The sequence below is a fragment of the Engystomops pustulosus genome, chromosome 4 (genome assembly GCF_040894005.1).
Source record: "Engystomops pustulosus chromosome 4, aEngPut4.maternal, whole genome shotgun sequence".
In the NCBI taxonomy this organism is placed as follows: Eukaryota; Metazoa; Chordata; class Amphibia; order Anura; family Leptodactylidae; genus Engystomops; species Engystomops pustulosus.
The window spans coordinates 15,448,299-15,472,312 of NC_092414.1; the positions used below are offsets into that span (position 1 = coordinate 15,448,299).

At 42.4% G+C, this 24,014-nt stretch overlaps 1 protein-coding gene across 4 annotated transcripts in view; it reads left to right on the forward strand.

Moving 5' to 3' along the window:
• Positions 1–24,014, forward strand: part of FGD4 (FYVE, RhoGEF and PH domain containing 4) — a 97,162-nt gene that overhangs the window by 17,796 nt on the left and 55,352 nt on the right. The window contains exon 1 of one of the 4 annotated variants that reach the window (XM_072145298.1): positions 1,487–1,641. The exons of 2 other annotated variants lie outside the window; for them this stretch is intronic. Coding sequence is in view for 1 of the 2 variants with exons in the window: in XM_072145297.1 (XP_072001398.1) it covers positions 5,842–5,851 (10 nt within the window). In the remaining variant the exon portion in view is untranslated. Of the gene's footprint in view, positions 1–1,486; positions 1,642–5,826; positions 5,852–24,014 lie in introns of those variants that run through there. One more of the 4 variants, XM_072145297.1, reaches the window with a different exon arrangement.

Here is a 24,014-nt window from a genome sequence, read left to right on the forward strand (position 1 = left end):
TGCGCCTGAGGGGCTCCAGGTTCCATAGGTGTTAATGGAGCCTGGAGCCCCTCACTGCTTATTTGCATAATTTTTAAAGGACACCTGTCATCAGGTCTGTGTCACTAGTCCTGTCACCTCTACCTGTTGGAGCAGCTCACAAGGATCCCATCACAGCCTTTATCTAGTTATTTCATACATTAATCATTGTAAAATCATCTATTCTTTATCATGTAAATGAGGCTGGTCACATGGTCAGAGGCAGTGATGTCACCCCTGTTACCCCTCCCCTCTCCTCCCCCTGCTCATGTCTGTGTGTAATGTATAGTAAAGCATGGCTAGTGTGTGTGCTGCATCTGCTGACATGCTGCATCCTCCTAATATACAGGTGAGAGACACAGACATCAGCTACACATGAATCTGACATGTTCTGCTGTAACATGGCTGCCTGGAGCTGCTGTATCTCTCCTATACACACACATGCACACACAGGCTGCAGGGGGCGCCAGCACCAGGAAGCACATCATTATACAGCCTCACTCCATTATACAGGCTGTCAGTCATGCACTGGTGGGTGTGGCTGTACCTCCCACCCATGAATAAGCTGGACAGCTTGAATATGCTAATGCTTCATTGGACATTTCACAGGTCATTTGCATACAGCTTTAGGACCTCATTGCTTAGGTTTACAGGCATGTAGAGGAACAATGAAGGGATAGAGGCAATGCTCTCTAATGGCAGTTTATGAAAATATATTTAGTTTAGGGGGGTTATTTAGCATGACAGGTTCTCTTTAAAGCCTTTGGTAAAGGACGGGCAAACAAAACTTAAAGATCCTGCCAGAGGGGGCACGCACCAGTATGTCAGTGTGCATGGTTTACAATCCTTCATCCAGGTGGTAGATGTCCTTTCAGGAGGCTGTATATTGGTCATGGACCTCCCCACGTTGGACAATGAAGGGGGCGTGTCTTAGACTTACTATTAAGTTCCATTCAGAAGTCGGCGACTATCTTATGACAAAGGGGGTAACAAACACACACAATGGAAGTGCCAGATACTGACTATTAACTGGTGATGGATATTATGCAGGGGTACATCAGTTATGAGGCAAGTTGAGCCTCTTGCCTCAGGCAGCAAAAAGAGGTCTCCGCATAATGGGGGCAGTCACTTGATACAAAGCACAACCTGCCACTATAGTGTTTCTTTACATCAGATGGGGTGGAGCGGGGCCCCATTCTATAACTCTCCTCAGGCAGCAGAGGGTTTAGATTCACCCCTGATAATATGTTGTCAGATTGTTGGGTGGAGTGTCCCTTTAAGTCAACTTTTTTTTTAATGGAGTTGCTGTATTGCAAGTCTAAACACATCCCGTGCATGTTACTATTACATCATGGCGCTTGCATAGGTGCAGCATCTAGAGGGTTAAAGGGAAGCGGAGCTCAGTTACTGCTCGGAGCTGCGTACACTTTACGGTACTGGGACGTTGCAGAGTGACTCGGATCCTTTTTTCTGGTCGATGGAAGTTTGTGAAAAAAGGGAACAGTTTGGGGTTGTGAAACTCCAGTGAGAGCGGCCGGTATCCATCAGGAGGGGGCAGCGTGGCCCCCCCGCAGCGGGCTTTGACATGCAGGGGCGCACTCCGCTCACTGTGGAAAGTGAAAGGTAAGTCAAGTTGTGCGTCTATGGGCAAGGGCAGGAAGGGGTCACACACGTCAGATGGTGACCCAAATTACATCTATCGGGTCTGACACCGGAATTACTCCTCACGGAAATGTCGTAATATATTGAGGACCATTCACATTGACAAAATACTTGTTATTGTCAATGTGACAAAGCAGGGAGTCGGGGGAGCCCCTGGGGTACCAGGAGAGGGATAAGAAGAGGAAAAAGTGTATATACAGTATGCAAATGACCCAGACAACAGGGTAGGCCGGTGGTTCTCAACCTACCTAATGCCGCAACCCTATATTGCAGTTTCTCATGTTGTGGTGACCCCCAAATATCAAATTGTTTGTGTTGCTACTTCATAACTGTAATTTTGCTACCATAGTCACAGGGCCTGCCCCCAGTAGCCAGTAGTCACAGCGCCTGCCCCCAGTAGTCACAGGGCCTGCCCCCAGTAGCCAGTAGTCACAGGCCCTGTCGCCAGTAGTCACAGCACCTGCTCCCAGTAGCCAGTAGTCACAGGCCCTGTCGCCAGTAGTCACAGCACCTGCTCCCAGTAGCCAGTAGTCACAGCGCCTGTCCCCAGTAGCCAGTAGTCACAGCCCCTGTCACCAGTAGTCACAGCGCCTGCCCCCAGTAGCCAGTAGTCACAGCCCCTGTCACCAGTAGTCACAGCGCCTGCCCCCAGTAGCCAGTAGTCACAGCCCCTGTCACCAGTAGTCACAGCGCCTGCCCCCAGTAGCCAGTAGTCACAGCCCCTGTCACCAGTAGTCACAGCGCCTGCCCCCAGTAGCCAGTAGTCACAGCCCCTGTCACCAGTAGTCACAGTGCCTGCCCCCAGTAGCCAGTAGTCACAGCCCCTGTCGCCAGTAGTCACAGCGGCTGCCCCCAGTAGCCAGTAGTCACAGCATCTGCCCCCAGTAGCCAGTAGTCACAGCCCCTGCCCCCAGTAGCCAGTAGTCACAGCACCTGCCCCCAGTAGTCACAGCAACTTCCCCATAAGCCAGTAGTCACAGTGCCTATCTCCAGTAGCCAGGAGTCACTGATGTCCCCAGTAGCATATGGAAAAAATAAAATAAAACACACTTGCCTTGTTCTTCTCTGCTCTTTCTCTATGCTCTTCACTGCAGGAGCCGTGACCCAGGTGACGTGTGATGACATAACGCGTCCGCATCATCACACGTTGCCTGCACCACATTTACGCTAGCGCTCTGCAGGATAGCACAGCTTCCATAGGTCGGTGCAGAACACATTTCCAATGGTTTTAAGAAACCCCAGTGAAAAGGTCACTCGACGCCCAAAGGGGTCGTGACCCACAGGTATAGAACTGCTGATGTAGGCGGTCAACGTGACCTGCAACACCTCTGACTCTTCGAAAAACTTTGGGGAATCAATAGAGAGTGCCAACATGGGAATAAGACTCCTGGAAGTAAGTACATTTTCCTTTCCAATGACCCGGCATCCTAGGAATTATCTGATAAACTAAGAAAACCCCTTAAGGGTTTTTTTTCAGGAATTCGGGAAAGCCCAGTGGTGGGCCAGGACAGGGTTGGCAAAAAACCCTGCATCGGTCTCGTACTCAGTGTTTAATAGCAGTCTGGAAGTTCCAGGGGCGACTGGGACTTGCTTCGGCCATTGAGTGGCCTCCTTAGATTTCGGGACAACAAAGGAAGCGATGACCCATGGTCAGAAAGTTATGCCTAGGGGTTCGAGGAGGCAACTCATTGAACACCATCAAATACTTTTTGGCCAAGTGCCGTTCCTCTCGACTCCTCGTCTAGGTTAGGTCCAGTGTTCAGGTTTTCAGATGGGACATCCCAATGTGATTGGGATATGGTGGGGGGGGGGGGATTATCCAGCTTTTTTGTTATGGGTGATTGGAATTTACTAAGATCGGTCTGAACAGCCACACATCGGAGGTCGTCCATTATTAGTAAAAACATGGTTTTTAGCACAAATGCCACATCTCAGGAGAGATGGAATGAATGGAAGGATAGTCTCTCCCCCCTGCAATGACCCCATTATCCCATCATGATTGCTAACCCTCAGCCGTCCCCCCGACATAATAATAGGCTCTTGTGGTGCACTGTCTGCCTAATGGGTTAAACATAAATAAATTTGGATTAAGGATTAATCTGCATTACTGAAGACATGTGAGTCTTTTCCTCCGCTCAAGATTTGCAAACAAAAAGTCCTTTTCACAAAGACCAGGGGAAGCTTTCCTTCGAGAAGTTGACATTTTCCAGATCTGAGAAATTTCCTGCCATTTAGATAAATTAAGAAACAGTGAATCCAGATCTGCTCCCATCCTCTGGAGGACCTGTAAGGGATTATACTAGCCCAATTTAGAAATAAATTTTGGTTATTGGATAGAATTGAAAAAATTGAATTCCAAAAATATAAGTAAAAAATTATTCCGAAGAAATTTAGGCAAACAATCAAGACCTGAAATCTTGACCTTTTAAATGTCGTTGGGACTGGGGTCAGAAAATCCTGAAGCATCTTCTAGATCCGGATGATCCAGAGATGGTCAAACCTGGTATTTTGGTGAGATGTATTGATGTCCTGACCTTTTCCCAACACTTGATGTTGGGAGAAGATCGGAATGTTGAATCGATCTTCTGATTCTTTATTCTCCAGGTAGATAAGTCATCACGAGAGATAATTTCCTCTCAAGTGACAGTTGGTTCTACGTTTTTGAGGCAAATCCGGCCAACAGTTGTTGATGATGTACAGACCCCAAAGGGGGAAGATCATTGGTGGAACAGTATGACAAACATGAGGTACCCATATACTTCCGATGACGTTCTGCTCTGAGTGGCTTTTGGTATTTCGCCGGGTTGATGTTCAAATTGGACATCTCTGGGTTGGTCCTCACTCAGAGCTTTCTTCTGTCGATAGGCTGGGGGCCAACCATCCATTTGTTGACCTGGAGCCTACATTATTGGACTGGTTCCATGGCACCATTATCCATCATGATTATGCAAATGGAGGGTTTCTTCCAGCTAGATGCCACCATTGTCCATTTGTTCCATTTTTTAGCCCCTTTTCTTCAACCACTTCCCCACTTACATACATTTTCCCACCCATCTGCCTCCAATTTTGGTCTTCTCCATGCTTTTGGACATTTAAGGAACTTGAAGCCATTTGGTCAGACATTACCTTTTCCCTCAACCATAACGACCATAAACCTTAAGGTGATCATAAACATTCTTAAGGAAACGGGCAACTATCTTGTGTGAGGTGGACCACCAACAAAATAATTGGTGGACAAGTTGAAGTTCAGTGTCTACTAAGGGGGGGTATCCTGCTTAGTAGTGGCTTATTCTGAACCGCCTATTGAAATACCCACTTGGCTGAACAAAGTGTTCATGTAAATGTATGTTGTTTAGGAGACTCCAAGATATTGTCACTTGACCCCATAGTTTCTCTTGAGAGGGTAGTTGTTCTCGGTATTGCCTGCAGTGTCTGACTGGGCCAGGTCAAGGGGGCCAAGGCTCTAACCAAATAATAAACCCTAGATGACCATTAGAAGATAGACCCTAGTAACCTTCAAACTGGGTTCTGTCTAGTGGTTGATGACGGGAGTACCTTCAGAATAATTTTGTCTGGAGGGCCCAAGGAACCTCATTTAAACATCGGTTGAATATATATTGGTTGTGTGATGGGTTTTAATTGATGGCCTCTCAGGGTCTGTGGCCTACGTTCGGTGGTGGCCTCGTAGTCCAACAATATATTTGGATTGACCCTCCCGACCTCCCTTACAACATAATTCAGTCTTTGTTTTTGTAGAAAAAGGAAGCAAATACATACATCCAGCCCCCCCCCCCCCAATACCATCACGTCACATTCTACGTAACCCTGTATAGATATATTTATCCACTACTGTATGAAGAATGCAAAAAAAGCCCATAGCCGGGAAGGTAAGGGGGGGGGCTTTGAACAATCCACAACAACAAGGCTGAAGAACAGTTTCCTTCGTGTTTTGAAATACTCTCGCAAGTTTCCTGTGGTTGCAAATTGTTCACAGCTTTACAAAATATACAGCATTTCCTATACAGCTGCCTACAGGTCAACGTTGGCAGCGGTGCGGCTCGATCTCCACGTATGGTTCTTGAGGAGATTTGCCGGTGGACGGGTGGGAGAGGTTTGGTAGACCTTCCTGGAGAAATGTAGACATCAGAAGAAGGACGGCTCATGGGGGGGTGTGAGTATGGCCGATTTTCTCTGTCTTTAAGAAAATAAGGGGGGTGGCTTGAAAGCCCATGGATCCCACACATAATATGTATCGGGCCCCCATGTGCCATTGATATCACTGGTGCCTTTGTATGCGGCAAAAGAGCCTAAGGTCCTTCGGTTGGACTGCACTCTCTGTGGTTTGGCTGTGATGCGCTGAACATGTGCAGCCTGTGCTTCTTCTTTTATTATTATATGATTTCTTTAGCTATTTTAATTATTATTAACAGGCTTTTGATGTATGAATTTTTTCCTCTGGTTTTTGGCTTTTTGATGGGGCATAACTACAGGGATAGCAGCCATAGCAGTTGCTATGGGGCCCGCAGTGTCAGGGGGCACCGGCATCTAAGGTATTGACTGTGTATTAGGTGTGAATATGTTGTATATGTGTGTGGTGTGTGTATATATTGTATTTGGAATTGTATGTGTGTATTTGCTGTTTATGTGTGTGGTGTGTATATATACTGTATATGGAATTGTATGTATGTGTGTATTTGCTGTTGGTGTATGTGTAGATGTGATGTGTGTATATATATATATATATATATATATATATATATGGTATGTGTGTATTTACTGTATTTGTGTGTGTGTGTGTATATATACTGTATATGGAATTGTATGTATGTGTGTATTGGCCATTGGCTTGTGCATATGTTGTGTATATGTGTGTGGTGTGTGTGTATATACTGTATATGGAATTGCATGTATGAGTGTATTTGCTGTTTGTGTTTGTATGTGATGTGTAAATGCTCTATATGTCTTGTATATATGTAGTATGTCTGTGTATATGATGCATGGATGTATATGTGTATGTATGTCTATATGTTGTGTATATACTGTGTGTGATTGTAACTTGTGTACCCGAGTAAGAAAATATGTATATTTTTAAGAGGTAAGGTGGGGGGGCATTCAGAAGTATACTATGGGGCCCAGTCTCTAGGAAGCCATCCGATGGGAGATTTTATGGTTTATTTTATGGAGATCTGTTGCTATGCTTAGTTTTGGAAAAACTTATTTTCCATAAAGCAAAAAAAGTATTGCTGGTGTTGCTCAAGGGGTTTGTATTCTTAAAAGGATATTGGAAACTGTGGATGTGTCTGTAGTAGATGTAATATACATGTGTAATGGGTTGAGGTGTTGGTTTTGGTTTACTATCTATTAGCTAACTCCATACTCCTGTAGCCTTAAAGGGGCGTTCACCATCTCTCCTCGGCCTGCTATCTTCTACTTCTCCTTTTCCTGAACTTTGGATTGCCAAACAGTGATTACTGAAAACTTCAGTGTCGGACTGGGATACCCTGCCCAACATAGCTATAAGTTACATAATCTATTAATATAATCATATAAATACATAGGATAGTTGAGATGGTCTATGGTTAATATATGTATAAATTACAGAGAGGGTATCTTGTCCAGCACTACTTATGCAGGACCTGGGGGCCCACCGGTGGATCCACCTGTTCACCTGTAGGACTGTCCGAGCCTGGTTATCCTGATGTCCTATAGAAGTGGTATAAATATTTATTGTTAGAAGACTCCATTAAATGGAGGAAACCCCAACGTATATGTAGGCTAGTTTATAGATGGCTTTATACATTCTTGACGTGGCTTATGCAAGCTTGGCCATTTTTATGGAAAATAAGGGCAATGGGCATACACCCATAATAATACTGCCATATAGTACTAAAATAATTCTGAATTACCTGTAAGGTTCCTATCAAGCTGAATGAGAACCTCCTGTGGGAGCTGGCAGCCATATTGTTTGTCAGTCAGTTAGTAATAAAGTTTGTTTATATTGTGGCCTGTATATGTCAATGGTATCTACGCACTATATGGGATCTGCTTCATCTCTGGACGGGGGACGTGTCTCTGTTGTTTCTCCAGCTCATCTGTAGAATTCTCCGTTGTATAAACCTTCAGGGGCTGAGATTTATAGAGATTGTAAATGCTGGAACTTGGAAGCGCGATCCGAGATTACAATCGCCCGTTACTGGATGAAAATCCATATTTGGTGCTGGAGTTTCAAAAGCTTCTCAGGCGAGGAGGCCATTACACCAGGGGGGTAGATCTTAATCTTCACTACACGTCTCTTCTATCACAGAAGAAACTATTATATAATACTTATACTCTATATCTCCTGAAACGTCTGGGAGGTTCCCAAGAAAAACACGGTTGACCTCCCCAAATCCCAAAGGGTGAGCAAAAAGGGGTACGTTCCTTCGATGAAAGGGGCGGGGCTTGGAAAAACTGTTTGCGGTGTTCTGGGATTCGATGACCTTGTATTTTATGAAGCAAAACATGATAACTCGTGCCCCGGTAAATAAAGGATGTGATTACTACAGATAATTTTGCAACACGCTGTAAACCCCACTTTTCCACACCTTGCTCCTAAATACTTTGTAACTGTGTGTTCTGTGGGAGGTTCTGCAGGTGAGCTTACAAAAAAATGAATATTTTATGTTATTACGTCTCAGCGTGTATCCCGAAAGCAGCTTTATTTTTATATCAATTTGAATTTTCTTGATTTTTCTTGCAAACCCCACTATTCCACACCTCGCTCCTAAATACTTTGTAACAGTGTTCTGTGGGGGGCGCTGTAGATGAGTTAACAATAAATGAATATTTTATGTTATTATGTCTCAGCAGGAGACTATGTGTATCCTGAAAGCAGCCTTATTTTTATATCAACGTGAATTTTCTTGATTTTCTTGTAAACACCACTATTCCACACCTCGCTCCTAAATATTTTGTAACTGTGTATTCTGTGGGGGGTGCTGTAAGTGAATTAACAATAAAATTAATATTTTATGTTATTACATCTCAGCAGGAGATTATGTGTATACCGAAAGCAGCTTTATTATTATATCCACGTGAAGTTTCTCGATTTGGATGAAGTGCAGTGTGGAGGGCCACATTATAGGATTTATAAGATAATTGTATATCTCCGGCTTGTTAATCCATCATACTGTCACATTACGGAAGAGACGGTCACATTTACAGCCACTAAATTCGTCTGTAATTAGATTGGCATGATGGTTAATAACGCGGTATATTGCTATGGGGGTGAAACATGGGCTGTGATTGGTTAATATAGTCTGAGACACAAGACTGTGAGGGGGAGGTCAGACTTTCGCCTCAGATAGCACTACTGCCCTGACTGTGCAGGGACTTTCGGCAGATACGCACTTTCCCGTTTTCAGTTTAGGGAAGTCATGGGTATAATTCAACTTAACACCTTCGGGACCAAAAAGCTTGAAGTAGCCTAGTGTATGTATACTGGCTATAGCGTACCCCCCCCCCCCAAAAAAGAATATTCTGAGACCCACCCCTCCTCATTAATAAGGGTCCATTCAACATATACAGTAGGACAAAAGGAGGAGTACTGTGCAAGTCATATGCACACAACATAAAAGGGACACTGCAGCCAGTGTTGGATATTGTCCCTGAAGTGATGTGTAATCATACATTTTGTGTATGTTGTTAGTAGCAGCAGGACTGTGAAAAATGTTGTTATATTCTAGGATTGTACTGACAAATGTATCCTCAAACTTCTGTGTTTTATATTCCAGGATTGTACTGAGGACATTGTCCTCACACTTCTGTACACTCTGCAGATTGTATAATGTATTGTCCCTGGTGAGACATCATGTGTAATCATACCTTTGTGTACGTTATTAGTAGCAACAGGACTGATTTAGATTTATAATCAAGAATTGTACTGGAGATGTGTCCTCACACTGTTGTGCTCTGTGCCCTCTGCAGATAGCATTATGTATTGTCCCTGGAGAGATGTGTAATCAAACCTTTGTGTATGTTGTTAGTAGCAGCAGGATTGTGACATAAGGGTATACTGTATATTCCTGGATTGTACTGGGGGCGTATCCTCACACTGTTGTGCTCTGTGCCCCCTGCAGAGAGTATTGCATTGTCCCTGGAGAGATGTGTAATCATACCTTTGTGTAGGTTGTTAGTAGCAGCAGGACTGTGACATATGGATTTATATTCCAGGACTGTAATGTGTTGTGTCCTCACACTTCTGTGCTCTCAGCTCTATGCATTGAACAGCTACACAACTTCACTATAATCGGAGGAAAAAGGTCAGGGAACAGCTCGTTGCAAGGAGGTTGGAACACGGCAGTGAGGGCACATTACAATCCTGGGATATAAATCCATATATCACAGTCCTGCTGCTACAAACAACATTCACACAAAGGAATGATTACACTTCTTTTCAGGGACAATACCTAGCACTGGCTCACTGGCTGCAGAGCACAGCAGTGTGAGGACCCCCCCCCCCCCCAGTACATTCCTTCAATATAAATTCATATTTCACAGTCCTGCTGCTACTTACAACATACACAAAAGTATGATAACACATTTCTTCAGGGACAATACCTAACACTGCCTGCAGAGAGCATAGCTATGTTCGGACACACATCCAATACAAGCCTGCAATGTAAATCCATATTTCACAGTCCTGCTGCTACTAACAGCATACACAAAAGTATGATTACACATCTCTCCTCGGGGACAATACCTAGCACTGCCAGCAGAGAGCAAAGCTGTGTTAGGACACACATCCAATACGATCCTGCGATGTAAATCTATATTTCACAGTCCTGCTGCTACAAACAACATACACAAAAATATGATTACACATCTCTCCAGGGATAATACCTAACACTGCCTCCAGAGAGCAAAGCTGTGTTAGGACACACATCCAATACAATCCTGCGATGTAAATCCATATTTCACAGTCCTGCTGCTACTAACAACATACACAAAAGTATGATTACACACCTCTCTCCAGGGACAATACCTAACACTGCCTGCAAAGAGCATAGCTATGTTAGGATTATACATTTATACTTTTGTGTTAGTAGCAGCAGGATTGTGAAATATGGATTTATATTCCAGGTGCCAATAAAATCCTGGAATATAAATCCATATTTCACAGTCCTGCTGCTAATAACACAAATATATGATCTCTCCAGGGACTGGACACTAACGCTGTCTATAGTCTGCATGGTCACTCCTATAAGGAGCTTGGTGATCGGCTACAATCTCAGGGGAATCGGGCAGCGGGTTTACAATTTCCCTGCAGTGCCCCCACAGGAGAAGTGGAGTATTACACCGGTTTTTATTTTATCTATGCAATATATATATAGATGTATGTACACGGGGAAGTTATATTGAGCATTTTATACAGATCTCCTGCAACTTTAATTGAATCCAGTCTCAGATGTTGATGCTGGGAGGGGGGAATTTTGTGTGTCCCATAAAAAATAATGCTCATCCAGATCCCTCCTAAGAAGCCCCATGTGTGGTCCAATCTGTGAATGGGAGACAATAGTTTTTTTTTTTTTTCGGCTTTGGCACGCGCTTGTGTTTTGTTCCTCCCTTTGCAGTGGAAATGAAGAAGAAGGAAGAAGAAGAAGACAAAAAAAAAAAAAAACTCTTGCTGACAAAGTCCTGGCCCCCGGGCTCCGCATTCACAGTCTCTGTCGCCTTCCAGCAAAGTAGGACAAAAAAAAAACCTAAAAAAAAAAATTCTGCACCTGTCAGCCAGGCTCTAGCCTTGGAGGGGGCGGGGGAGTAGCTTGTCCCTTCATTAAGAAAATTTGCAAAGCGCAGGGACAATGAGTAGGGGGAAAAAAAAATTTTTTTTTTCCTTAGTTGCCCAATAGGCAGGAGCCGCATTCATCCAATGGAGTAAGCCGAGGCTGGTTGCCACGGATATCGCCATCTGTTCCCTCCCCACTGGAATGTGGAGCCTGCTGGAGGAAAGCTGGGATACAGCGATACAGTCTGGATACGGAGACCTGCAGTAAAGGGGGGACAAAAAAAAAAAATCCTCGGAATTGGGACTGAAACAGGATTCCATGCCGGGTGTTTTTGGATTGCAGGTAAGAGATGAATAAACCCTGTCCAAAAATTTTTTTTGATCACCCCCTTTAAGGAAGGGGGTCTTGATTTGGAGTAGGACATAATGCAGTCCCTTTGTTGTCTACCTGCTATGTAAGGATGCGGACGGGTAGGTGGGTCGGTGGGTGTGGGTCGGGGGGGGGTTTCCCATTGCAGTATAATCCGGGAGCACGTGTGTTCTGGTTTTGGTGCATTTTGTAGCCCCCCATTCAGAAGTTTTAGGCATGTACTATATCTCCTCCCCATAGAGGGACAGTGTCCCCGACCCCCTCGCCTACCCCCCCGGGCCGTGCTCTTGTTTGTCCCTAATCTGTAGTGTAGGAGGCTACTAGAGATTTAGCGTTTTGGATAAAGCCCTGAATGCCTGGAATATTTCTCCGGACTGGGATAACAATTAGCTCCCTTGTTCCGCTTCTTATGTATTTCTCATACAGTCGGATGTAAAGCCCCTTGTTGGAGTGGTTGGTGCCCATTATGTACCCCCTGTGGTATGTGAATCGCCTCTTTGCTTCTTTTACAAAATTAGTATTAAAAATCCATATCTGTAATGTAAAACTGTGCTAACCCCCCCCCCCCTCCCCCAAAATGTCCATACCTGTGATTCAAAGGGGCATTTGCCCCCTCGGACCCTCACCCTGATTACCATAACTATACCTAAAGGGGGCATTTACCCCACAAAATATCCATATCTGAAATTCAAAGCGGCATTTACCTCCCAAAAATGGGAACTTGCCCCCCAAAATATCCAAACAATTCCCACAGCTATACTTATAGGGGGAGTTTACCCCAAAAAATCCATATATGTAATTCAAAGCGGTCTTTACCCCCCAAAAAATTACTATATCTTAAATTCAAAGTGGCATCTACCTCCCAAAAAATGAAAACTTACCCCCCAAAATATCCAAATAATTCCCAAAGCTGTACTTAAAGTGGGCGTTTACCCAAAAAAATCCATAAATATAATTCAAAGCAACATTTATTCCCCCCAAAAAATTAATATATCTTTTTAATTCAATGGGTATTTACCCCCGAAAAAATGAGAACTTGCGCCCCGAAAATATCCAAACAGTTATCATAGCTATACTTAAAGGGGCATTTGTACCTAAAAATCCTTATATGTAATTCAAAGTGGTCTTAAACCCCCAAAAGTTACTAAATCTTTAATTCAAAGGGGCATTTAGCCCCCAAAAATGGGAATTTACCCCCCACGATATCCAAGCAGTTATTATAGCTATACTTAAAGGGGGAATTTACCCCTAAAATCCATATATGTAATTCAAAGTGACCTATACCCCCCAAAAAAGTTACGATATCTGTAATTTAAATGGGAATTTATCCCTTATAAATATTCAAATATGTAATGCAAAGGGGCACTAAACCCCACAAAATTACTATAGGTATATTTAAAGGGGGCATTTACCCCCCCCCCCCCAAAAAAAAAAAAAAAATTCCAAATTTGCAATTCAAAGCAACAGATACTCCCCGAAAAGTTAGTATAGCTGTAATTCAAAAGGGCATTTACCCCCAAAAAATGACCAAAACAATCTTTAAAGGGGGAATTTATCCCCAAAATATCCATATTTGTTATTCAAAGGGGCCAATCTACCCAAATAATTACAATTTATGTAATGGTAAGGGCCATTTAAAACCCAAAATTAACTTTGTTTTTTCTTTTAAATTTTCAAATTTATACAAATATGTATGTCGAGAAAGCTGGGTGACAACCCACAGGGCAGGCATTTAGGCTCCCTATATAGTTGTCACCCAGGTTTTCTTAAAGTCCTGAATGGCAAATCTAAGATATTTAACGATGTAGCCACATAGCAGAAATGATTGTATCTCTAGGTTAATTTGCCTTTCAGAATAGTGGGAAAGCTGGGTGACCTGCCTTATTGACCTATGGATCATCACTCAACTTTCCCAGAAAGTAGTTCCTTTCATGTTGACCCTTTTCTTAAAGGGGTATTACCCAGGAGGTAGGGGACTATTGGGCATTTTCTATTGAGAATCAGGGATTGGACCTCCATTCTTGGGATCGGGGGTGGTCCTAGCAGTCAGAACTCTTCTATGGGTAGAATATATAACTTTTTGGCACAATTCCTTTACTGTGAGCCTGACACTTGCAGTTGTGGGAGCTATTTTTGTACGCATTGCTTAACCCGTGTCTTGTGAGACTTAGAAGGATGTGATACTGTTGCGTCAGGAAAGTTCAGCTGCTTAGATTGTGAGCTCTGGGGGAGGGGGTAACACTGTGTAAATAACGGGGGTTTAGGGGATCCCCATTTTTGTCACACTTTTTTTAATTAAACTTTTTGGAATGATGAGTTAATAGAGGGCCAATTTAGACCCCCTCATCTGTTAGCCAGGGGAAAGATCATCTATCGGGAGGACATTTATCTATGGAGGACCCAGAGTTTCTAAGAAATAAGTCCAGACCATTGGTTACTATTGGGACCTGTGTAATACTAAATCTCTCCTGCGGGGGCACTGCAGGAAATTTGAACACATCTAGGTTGCTAGGTTCCTTCACACTGTAAATGTAGCACAATGATATGTGATTATTTGTAGTCACCTATATAGAGAGTTATAATGGGTTCTCTAAAATATATGGCTATCCCGTACACAGGGCTAATAGTCAAGTTTTTTTTCAGGTTTTTTAGTTTAGGAACCTCCACCATTTACCCAAAGTAAAGAACAATTACAGAGAATACTCATAATCCTGATGCATTTGACGGACTGTGTATTTATTTTATTGGAAAATTTGTAATACTTTGTTTCTCCTGTGGGGGCACTGCAGGAATTTTGAACATTTGCTTGTTTGATGGGTTTTTTTTCATAGATTTTGCTGAGTGTCACAGGACCATGATCTTGTGTGATTAACTAAAAGTAGGTCACCACAAGACCTTTGATCTTCACGACCTGTGCAAGATCTGTGACATCACCGTCAAGCCAATGCGTCACAGCACATGACCTGTGATATCACCGTTAACACAAAACCTGTGACATAACAATCCACTGGAGGCCGCAAGATCTGTGACACCACAGTCAAGCCAAAGCGTCACATGACCTGTGACATCACAATCCATAGAAGCACTCATCACATAGGAGCTGTGACATCACATTCCACAAAAAAAACTGAAAACTCAAGGCCTATGACATCACCATCCACACAAGGTCTCAATATCCCACCAATGCCTCACGACACAAGGCTTGTGACATCATAATCCACATAAGTCCAAGTCCTCAAGATAAAACAGGAAGGACATCACAATGGAAATAATGCTTCACAATGTAAGACCTGTGACATCACAATCCACACAAAACCTGGTAACACAAAACCTGTGACATCACAATCCACAGAAGGACTCATTATGAAGGAACTATGACCTCACAGTCCAAACAAAATTTCATGACACAAAACCTGTGACATAACAATCCACACCAAGCCTGAAATAACAAGGCCCATGACCTCAGTCCACAAAAAACCTGAAAACACAAGGCCTATGACCTCACAATCCGCACAAAACCTGAAAACGCAAGGCCTTTGACCTCACAATCCACACAAAACCTGAAAAAACGCAAGGCCTACGACCTCACAATCCACACAAAACCTGAAAACACAAGGCATATGACCTCACAATCCACACAAAACCTGAAAACACAAGGCCTACGACCTCACAATCCGCACAAAACCTGAAAACGCAAGGCCTTTGACCTCACAATCCGCACAAAACCTGAAAACACAAGGACTGTGACCTCACAATCCACACAACCCGGAAACCTAAAACCTGTGACATCACAATCCACAGAAAACATGAAAACACAAGGCCTATGACCTCACAATCCACACAACCTGGGAACCTAAAACCTGTGACATCACAATCTACACTAAACATGAAAAACAAGGCCTATGACCTCACAATCCACACAAAACCTGAAAACGCAAGGCCTATGACCTCACAATCCACACAAGGCCTCAAAATCCAACCATTGCCTCACGATACATGGCCTGTGACATCATAATCCACACAAGGCCCTGAGATAAAACATCAATGACATCACAATGGACACAAGGCCTCACTATGTAAGACCTGTGACATTATAATCCACACAAAACCTCACAAAACAAGGCCTGTAACATCACAAATCCATCCAAGGCCCAGAGACGCAATGACCTCACAATAGATACAACCTCATAAAACCCCTTTTCTGATTGGTGGGTTGTGTCACATGTTTTTTTCTCTTGATTATATATGCCCTGGAATGATTCGGGGCTAGTCCCCGGGTTCTGGAGGGATTACTGAGTAGAATCACAAAGCCTTCTGGCCCGTTCTCCGTATCATGGGACTTGTATGGGAGGCTCCGGCCTTCTGAGTCACCGCATTCAATCGCTTTAATTCAGTGTTGTGATGGTCGCTGGTTAATTGTTTCCGAATGTTCCTCACAGCTGAAGTGTTCGGGGATCTGCTTAGATATTCTGTCTATTCTCTGTCCTTGGGAAAAAATTTTTTTAAATAATTGATGGGAAGGGATGAAGTAAATTTTCTGGCGCAGGAGCGAATGATCTCCTGAAAATGCATCTTTTGGAATGGTTCATGAGGGACCTAAAATCATTTTGTGGGATGAGTTTGGCCCGACGTAAGTCCATTACACTTTTCTATTTTTTGTTCTTTTTTTTTATTTGCTATTTCTTTTTTTTTTTTTTTTTCCTGTTTTAGCTAATTTTTGGAGTCAGGTGGTTTTCTGGTACAAATTCTCTCATTTTGAGGGTATTTATGAAATGTCCACATTCGTGATGGATGCGGATCCCACCTTTCCAGAATGAGGGGGTGGGGGTTTAGCTGACCCCCCTTTGCGCAGCCCAGATGAATTGACATTTTGCCGCGCATGCGCAGTCTCTCTACATTCAGACTGAGTTTATAGGCAAGACTATTTTCGTTCCTCAGGCCTGTGTAGAAAGTTTTCTGCGCATGCACAGGAAGGAGACCTGTCATGCAGCCCGGGTAAACTGAGCTTGCCGCTCATGTGTAGCCACTCTATAAATGGCTTAACTTTGTTTAGCCCTCTACTAGCCCTGTATAGAAAGTTTTCTACCCATGTTCAGAAAACTATGTTAAGCACAGCCATGGGAAGGAAGTCAACTGACCCCGATTCTCAAGATAGGTCCCTGAGTTAGGACCTGCATCTATTTTTGTATTTAGGTCAGCTGACCACTTTCTTGCAGCCCAGCTGGACAGAGAGCTTGCCGCACATGCACAGCCATTCTACATTCAAGTCTAGACTAAGTGACCTTTGACATGTATAGAAAGTTTTCTGTGTATGCGCAGGGGGGGGTCAGCTGCAGCCTGGCTGATCGGAGAACTTGCTGCGCTTGCGCATCCACTCTACAATCATGCCTAGACTGCATGTTAGGCCCTCCACTAGACCTGTATAGAAAATATTCTATGCATGCGCTGCAGAACCTTAGGAAGGGGGTCAGCCGATCCTCTACCCGCAGCCCGTCTGATTGGAGAACTTGCCACATGCACAGCCACTCTACATTCAAGTCTGGATTGAGGGTATACTTAGTTATGGATTTCCCATTGACCTGTATAATAAGGTTTCTGCGCATGCGCAGCAAATTATGTTCAGCACAGTCGTGGAAAGGAGATCAGCTTGACCCCCATTCGCGATACAGGTCCCAGAGTTAGGAGAGGCATCTATCAAGTATTTATGACATACCCTGATGGGTTAAATACAGAAGATGGAAAAATCCATCTAGAAACTTTATCAACATTTTGACAAAATTGTGCACATATGATATGGAAAAATAAGGCTGAAGAAATTTCAAAATTTTTTCAGCTGATTTTATGCGGCTTTGGGTCTGAAGTGGATTTGATTTGTTGGTTAAAATCCTGCCCACAAATATAGGTCACACCCCCACACAATTTAAGTAAATAAATTGGGTGCATAAAGAGAAAAAATTTAGAAAAGCGCAAATATTCTTACATTTTTTTCACATAAGGCCTTTCATTTTTGGAACGGAAATCCCACCCATAACTGTAGGTTACACCCCCAATATGAAAGCCCTTCCAGTGGTTCCTATGCTAATCGGTAATCAATATTAAATTCTAGGGATGACCCTATAGGCCCGATCCCAGGGTCAGATTGGAAAAGGCCAAAGCCAACGAGTGCCAATCAATCTTACAATCCGACCAATTGAACATTGGGCTGTGTAACTTCACCCTTAACTGCTATAGAATAAATCCTCTCTTATTAGAAATATCTCATGCCTTGAGGATTTTCTGGCAGATGACACTGCAACACCCATGCCAATAGATGGGAGTTGCGAATAGCGCCCTCTCCAGGTCAGGAGCTGTTAGGGGGAGTCGTGAATGCTGTATGGAGGCTCTAGAGCCTGGACATTATGTAATTGCAGCTGTAGATTCTGCCTGGAAAGGCAATAGTTAAATGGGTGCAAGACGTTATCCAATTATGGGGCTGTATTGTAAACTGGAGTGTGATTGGAGAGGTTCTACCACCTGACCATAAAACCCCTGTGCAGTGGGAGCACATGGACTTAGTCTCAGGTCTTTGCATGTCAGCAATCCAGGCCACATGGTCTGAGTGAAGAGAGAGACAGTGCACACCACACCTTTAGTGCTGCCACAGAACCCAATCCCAGGAGCTGAGTCAGGAGACTCTAATCTAGAGCTGCAGCGTCCACAGTTTGAACACAGCTCCATCTCCATTATCCCAGCCTGCATCTACTACCAGGCTGGTGCTTTATTCCTGAGGACCCCTCTCCATGACCATTCCAGTAGCAGAATCCGAATCTGCTGTTGCCCGTTTAGGCCCTTTGCCTGCTACCTGTTGTTCAATAAAGTACTGTCAGTTGATTTGCACAACATTGCCTCAGTGTGATCCCTGGATATGGCTGTCACCACCATGGGCTTCCCATCCATTACCCAGGGACATATACTACAGACATTCAGGGGTTGCCCCAGGGAGAACCAGTACATCAGCCTCTCCCTTTATATTTCTTGCACACACCACCTGCTGGAGACCTGCCAGGCTGTAGGACAGTCCTCCGGTCCCCCATACCAAGCACTGTTACATCAGTGGACCCTAGGCCGCAACCGCCAGCCACTCCGGTATTCTGGGCCCCCGCTGCCTCCAGGCCCCGGTGGGAATGTTGCAATACCATCCAATAATCTCTCGTTAAGAGGAAAATACTGAATCCATATGAAGGCCAGACATTGCTCAGGGGTGGAATTGTCTTTATACAACCCTGATGAAGAAGATGGTATTTGTAGACCACAATCAGGGCAGAAGAACCATTGTTGTGCACTGAGGGGCGAGTAATTGCGCCAGACAGGTCAGCTATGAGGAACATCTATGGGTGATTTACTGATGACCCCGATATAAAAGACCAGTAACTCTATACTGCGCAATATAATAGTCTTTATGTGAGGCAGAAGGTGTATTTATCTCTAACCTCAATTCTGTAATTTCCCCCTTGGCAATAGAAATCTTTCACATGGAAACTCAATGGGACTTATTGTTATAGTATTACAGCTTTATAGGATCGATTATAGGAATCAAAGTGATACATATACATATACATTCTTACCTTTATCTACAGTTATTATGTGTGTCATGTGGATGATATAACTACTATAATACTGCCCCCTATGTACAGGAATATAACTACTATAATACTGTCCCCTATGTACAGGAATATAACTACTATAATACTGCCCCCTATGTACAAGAATATAACTACTATAATACTGCCACCTATGTACAAGAATATAACTACTATAATACTGCCCCCTATGTACAGGAATATAACTACTATAATACTGCCCCCTATGTACAGGAATATAACTACTATAATACTGCCCCCTATGTACAAGAATATAACTACTATAATACTGCCCCCTATGTACAAGAATATAACTACTATAATACTGCCCCCTATGTACAAGAATATAACTACTATAATACTGCCCCCTATGTACAAGAATATAACTACTATAATACTGCCCCCTATGTACAAGAATATAACTACTATAATACTGCCATCTATGTACAGGAATATAACTACTATAATACTGCCCCCTATGTACAGGAATATAACTACTATAATACTGCCCCCTATGTACAGGAATATAACTACTATAATACTGCCCCCTACGTACAGGAATATAACTACTATAATACTGCCCCCTATGTACAGGAATATAACTACTATAATACTGCCCCCTATGTACAAGAATATAACTACTATAATACTGCCTCCTATGTACAAGAATATAACTACTATAATACTGCCCCCTATGTACAGGAATATAACTACTATAATACTGCCCCCTATGTACAAGAATATAACTACTATAATACTGCCCCCTATGTACAGGAATATAACTACTATAATACTGCTCCTATGTACAAGAATATAACTACTATAATACTGCCCCCTATGTACAAGAATATAACTACTATAATACTGCCCCCTATGTACAGGAATATAACTACTATAATACTGCCCCCTATGTACAGGAATATAACTACTATAATACTCCCCCTATGTACAAGAATATAACTACTATAATACTGCCCCCTATGTACAAGAATATAACTACTATAATACTGCCCCCTATGTACAGGAATATAACTACTATAATACTCCCCCTATGTACAAGAATATAACTACTATAATACTGCCCCCTATGTACAGGAATATTACTACTTATCACAGTGATCATTACTCATTGACCTGATAGATATTTGGACAGATGCACATTTTTATTAGATTTGTTGGCCCATATTTTCATTTGAAGAGGGAAGATCCATTAGAAGACTCAATAAATAAAAATTATGATTAAATAAGGGGAGGTTGTTAATGTCTTTAGACGCAGAAATGGAAACCGGATGTGAAACTGAAATGTGAAAGAGAGAGTAAAAATAGTCAATTTTGGGATTAGTCAGTAATATCTGTATTAAGTCATTATAGATAAAAATAACCCTATGGAGCCTGTCAGGAGGAGTTACATCCCCAAAATACCGCTATCATGCTCCTGTATGTGTGATAATACGGTACTGTAACCACTAAAGGGTCATGAATTTTTTATTTGGATTTTTAAAATATTTAAAGGCCTCCTCAGAAGTGTTTCTAAATTTTGGAACACCCCTTTAAGAGGAGTGGTATCAGTCTCATGTTATTTTCTTAAGGTTCCTAGGAAAGCAGATAAGTATCTATTTAACCAATCAGGCTCTTTCTCTCTGGACATTTCTGATAACTGGGACCAACATCTTAAAGGGGAGGTAAAATTTAGAAAAATAAGGAATAAAGAGAAGTAGTAATTCTCATTTTACCTCGCCACAGCTGTTATGTTTACCAGGTTTGTGGTCTCCACGTTGTGGTCCTGCCTTCACTCACAGGAAATGCCCAATGAACCAATCATTTGGCTCGGGAATCAGTCACTTCCTGTGTATCGAGACTGAAACAGGAAGTAGACTATCAGGTTCCCGATACATGATGGAATGAGAATAATGGGGCACAGTGCGATAAGTTTTGCTCACATTGAGTCGTTTATAAAAAAAAAAGTCCCTGCTGGGCAACCCCTTTAAGAAATTTTTATTTCATATATACCGTATGTAGAATCTTGTACATTTTTGCGTTTCACTACAAATGAAATCTACGATGTACCAGTCAGCGCCAGTCTCCAATCGGTCATTAAGGTTTATTTGCCGCCGCACTTGACCCCTTTCCACAAACACGGATGTTAGTTGCCAACTTTATCAACTGGATTTGAGGAAGTAGATTATAAAATAAAGAGGTGATTATTATAAAAAATAAAAACATAATATAATATAATCCTCTATAAACACGAATTTTTCTTTGAAAGTTCCGTCACATTTGATGTCAAGAGTTCAGTTCTATCTCCGCCTTCCCTTTAAAATCATTAGCATAGCCCCGCCCTGATGTCTGTTTATCGAGATAATCCTGCAAAAAACGGGATGATGAGAGAAGAAGAATCTTTAGAAGAATTACCCTAAAAATCCAACTTTATTATGGACCTACCATTCCAACTAATAGTCTTCACAGGGAAACTTATTGTTGGCCATAGCTCCGCCTTTTCTGATTATGGTCGATCGCTGGTGATCATTGGTGGTTTCCTGAATTTACTAATCTTCTGTGGTGGCTCATCAATTCCTGTGACTTTAGGGTTTACATTTTTTTTGGGAGGAGCTGGAAAAAACACCTCGGGATCATGCCTGGAGCATTAAGCCTCCTTAAAGGGATATTTCTACTTGCACAGTTATAGTATATCCTAAGCGTGATACAACTGCTACTGGGACCAACACCTCTGATACTTCCCATAGGTGGCATCTGAATCTTTACCTAAATATTCTAGAATGGAATTGTGTTTTGGTTATGGAACCCATAAGAAAGTGATGGTGAAGGACGACCCATTGGTTTTCTCCAGTAGGGGGCGCTAACACATAGGAAAAGCTTATCAGTATCTTGAATGATTGCTCAATGATAAAAATCCTTTAGTTAGAATTTTGATTCTTCTGCTTCAATGTTTTTGGAATTCCGGCATTCTAGATTATTTTAGTCATTCCGGATTAGTGGATGCCGGATTAAAGGAATCCCCTACATCTTCGACCTTTAGACCTGTGTGCAGGTACACAGCTAGCAGATCTGGCAGCTGTGGTAATGTACTGATCAGCTGGGAGATAAGATAAGGGGATGTTATATGGAGGTATTCCTGGAATTACAAGCTGTAAGCGCTGGGAGCGGACTGATACAACTAATACAAGGAGGTGAAGATGGACAAGGAAAGTCCCTAGAGCCCAGTAGGATATACATGTTTATGTTACAATGGGTATTTATATGCTTAGGATCCCCCTATATAACAAGCTCGTACTCCGGATAACATGGATGACCATTATCTTCAATGGATGCATGTAATACCATACTCGCCCTGTAGTGGGCGATGCAGGGAAAATGAGTAAAATAACTGTAACGGCTGTTAAGTGAAGCTTTTACATGCCAAGATTTAATAATCAAGGGACAGCATCTAATTTTTACTTCCGGGTCTTGTGTATCTGTAAGGAAGGTGAGGGTATGAGGTGATGACAGGGGCAAAGGTCACAGCCTGTTATTGTCATCTCTATGAACAGCCAGCAGGAACTATCACCCACAGTATAAATCGTAGAGTATGTGAGCCATCTGATAATCATATCCAGAGAGTTTATTATTTCTTTGTATCTTTAGTGCAGGTATTTATTATATTTTGAATGATATTCACTGCTGTTATATATTTGTGTGTGTGTGATATGTGTGTACCTGATATTAAGAACAGCCAGCAGGAACTATCACCCACAGTATAAATCATAGAGGATGTTAGCCTTCTGATAATCATATCCAGAGAGTATATTATTTCTTTGTATCTTTAGTGCAGGTATTTATTATATTTGAAGGATATTCACTGCTACTATATATTTGTGTGTGTGTGTGGTATTTGTATACCTGATATTCAATTCAGGTATATATTTATGTGAGAATTATTCACTGCTGATATATATTTATGTCAGAGAAATTTAATGCAAGTATATATTCTATGTGTGAGATATTCATTGCTGGTATATATTCTATGTGTGACTCAGTCCAATTATGGAGCAGCACAGCGAGCGTAACGGATCAAGTCCAAGTGTGGGTGCACGCCTCCAACAAGCCCAATCTCCAGGATTGTACAGGCAATATCCAAAGAACATACAATGAGGCAGGTTTGGGCTGGTTTATATTCTGTTTCAGCAGCATGTTTCCGTTCTATTTTGTAGCATGCTTGAAAATGGCTCCATCTATGAGCTTAAATGTTGCACCTTATTTTGCCATGCTTGAGTAAAAGACCTTTATGATTTCACTGAAGTGCTGCCTCACCGTATGTTCTTTGGATATTTTATGTGAGAGATATTCACTGCTGTTATATATTTTATGTGCGAGATATTCACTTCTGGAATATATTTTGTGTGTGAGATATTCATTGCTGGCATATACTTTTGTGTGGTATATTCACTGCTGGGATATATTTTATGTGTGAGATACTGACTTCTGGTATATATTTTATGTGTGACATTCACTGCTGGTATATATTATGTGCGTGAGATATTCACTGCTGGTATATATTTCATGTGTGAGATATTAATTGCTG